The sequence below is a fragment of the Chaetura pelagica genome, unplaced genomic scaffold (genome assembly GCF_000747805.2).
Source record: "Chaetura pelagica isolate M959 unplaced genomic scaffold, ChaPel_1.0 scaffold2041, whole genome shotgun sequence".
Taxonomy (NCBI): domain Eukaryota; kingdom Metazoa; phylum Chordata; class Aves; order Apodiformes; family Apodidae; genus Chaetura; species Chaetura pelagica.
In genome coordinates this window covers 3,738-4,862 of record NW_009952125.1, presented here as the reverse complement: position 1 = coordinate 4,862, position 1,125 = coordinate 3,738, and the positions used below count along the sequence as shown (strand labels likewise).

At 57.6% G+C, this 1,125-nt stretch overlaps 1 protein-coding gene across 1 annotated transcript in view; it reads left to right on the top strand.

Moving 5' to 3' along the window:
- Positions 1-122: 122 nt before the first annotated feature.
- SORT1 (sortilin 1) overlaps positions 123-1,125 on the top strand; it is a gene marked incomplete at both ends in the record, with an annotated part of 4,581 nt that continues 3,578 nt past the window's right edge. The window contains 3 exons of the mRNA XM_010006293.1: positions 123-253; positions 340-484; positions 959-1,118. Coding sequence (XP_010004595.1) covers positions 123-253; positions 340-484; positions 959-1,118 — 436 coding nt within the window. The remainder of the gene's footprint in view (positions 254-339; positions 485-958; positions 1,119-1,125) is intronic.

The following is a 1,125-nucleotide window of genomic DNA, read 5'->3' as shown; positions in this document are numbered from 1 at the left end:
ACACCCAACTTGGGGACATCCTGGGACATCAAGGGACATTCCCCCAACCCCCCCTCCAAGCCAGGCCCAACGGAGCTGGTGGCAGCTCCAAGCTTGTTGATCCCCTGTCCTTTCTCCTCAAGAAGCTGATCTGGGCTTCCTGGAGCTGAAGAAGACCTCAGACTTTGGCAAGACCTTCAAAGTCATCGCCACCAAGATCTACTCCTTTGGCCTGGGGGGACGTTTCCTTTTCGCCTCCGTCATGACAGAGAAGGTCCTTGTCCCTTCTTTTTGTCCTTCCCATTGTCCCCCTTTGTCCTCCTCAGGAGGATGAGAGGTGACCATGCTTTGGTTCCTCAGGGCACCACCAGGAGAATCCACGTCTCCCTGGACCAAGGGGACACCTGGAACATGGCCCAGCTCCCCTCAGTTGGCCACGAGCAATTTTACTCCATCCTGGCTGCCAATGATGACTTGGTCTTCATGCACGTGGATGAGCCAGGTGGTGAGTGGGACCAGGGACACTTTGTCCCCCAACAGGTTGCCCAGGGAAGCTGTGGCTGCCCCATCCCTGGGGGTGCTGAAGGGCAGGTTGGATGGGGCTTGGAGCAGCCTGGGCTGGTGGAAGGTGTCCCTGCCCATGCAGGGGGTGGGACTGGATGGTCTTGGTTTGGGTTGGAAGGGACCTGAAGGATCACCTGGATGATCTTCAAGGTGGTTCCTCCATCCCTGGGGGTGTTGAAGGGCAGGTTGGATGGGGTTTGGAGCAACCTGGGCTGGTGGAAGGTGTCCCTGCCCATGGATCTAGATGGTCCCTTCCCACCCAAACCATCCCATGATCCCATGACTCCCTCACCCTGTTCCTCAAGGGGCTGTTTTGAGTCACTGCTTCAACTGGGGCTTTTTTTTCTCCTCTTCTGGACTGTCCTGGTGGGATCAACCCCCCCCATCACCACTGTCCCCATGTCCCTCTTGGCAGACACGGGCTTTGGCACCATCTACACCTCAGATGACCGGGGCATTGTCTACTCCAAGTCCCTGGAGAGGCACCTTTACACCACCACGGGGGGAGAGACCGACTTCACCAACGTCACCTCCTTGAGGGGCATCTACATCACCAGTGTCCTCTCGGAAGGTGGGTGATGA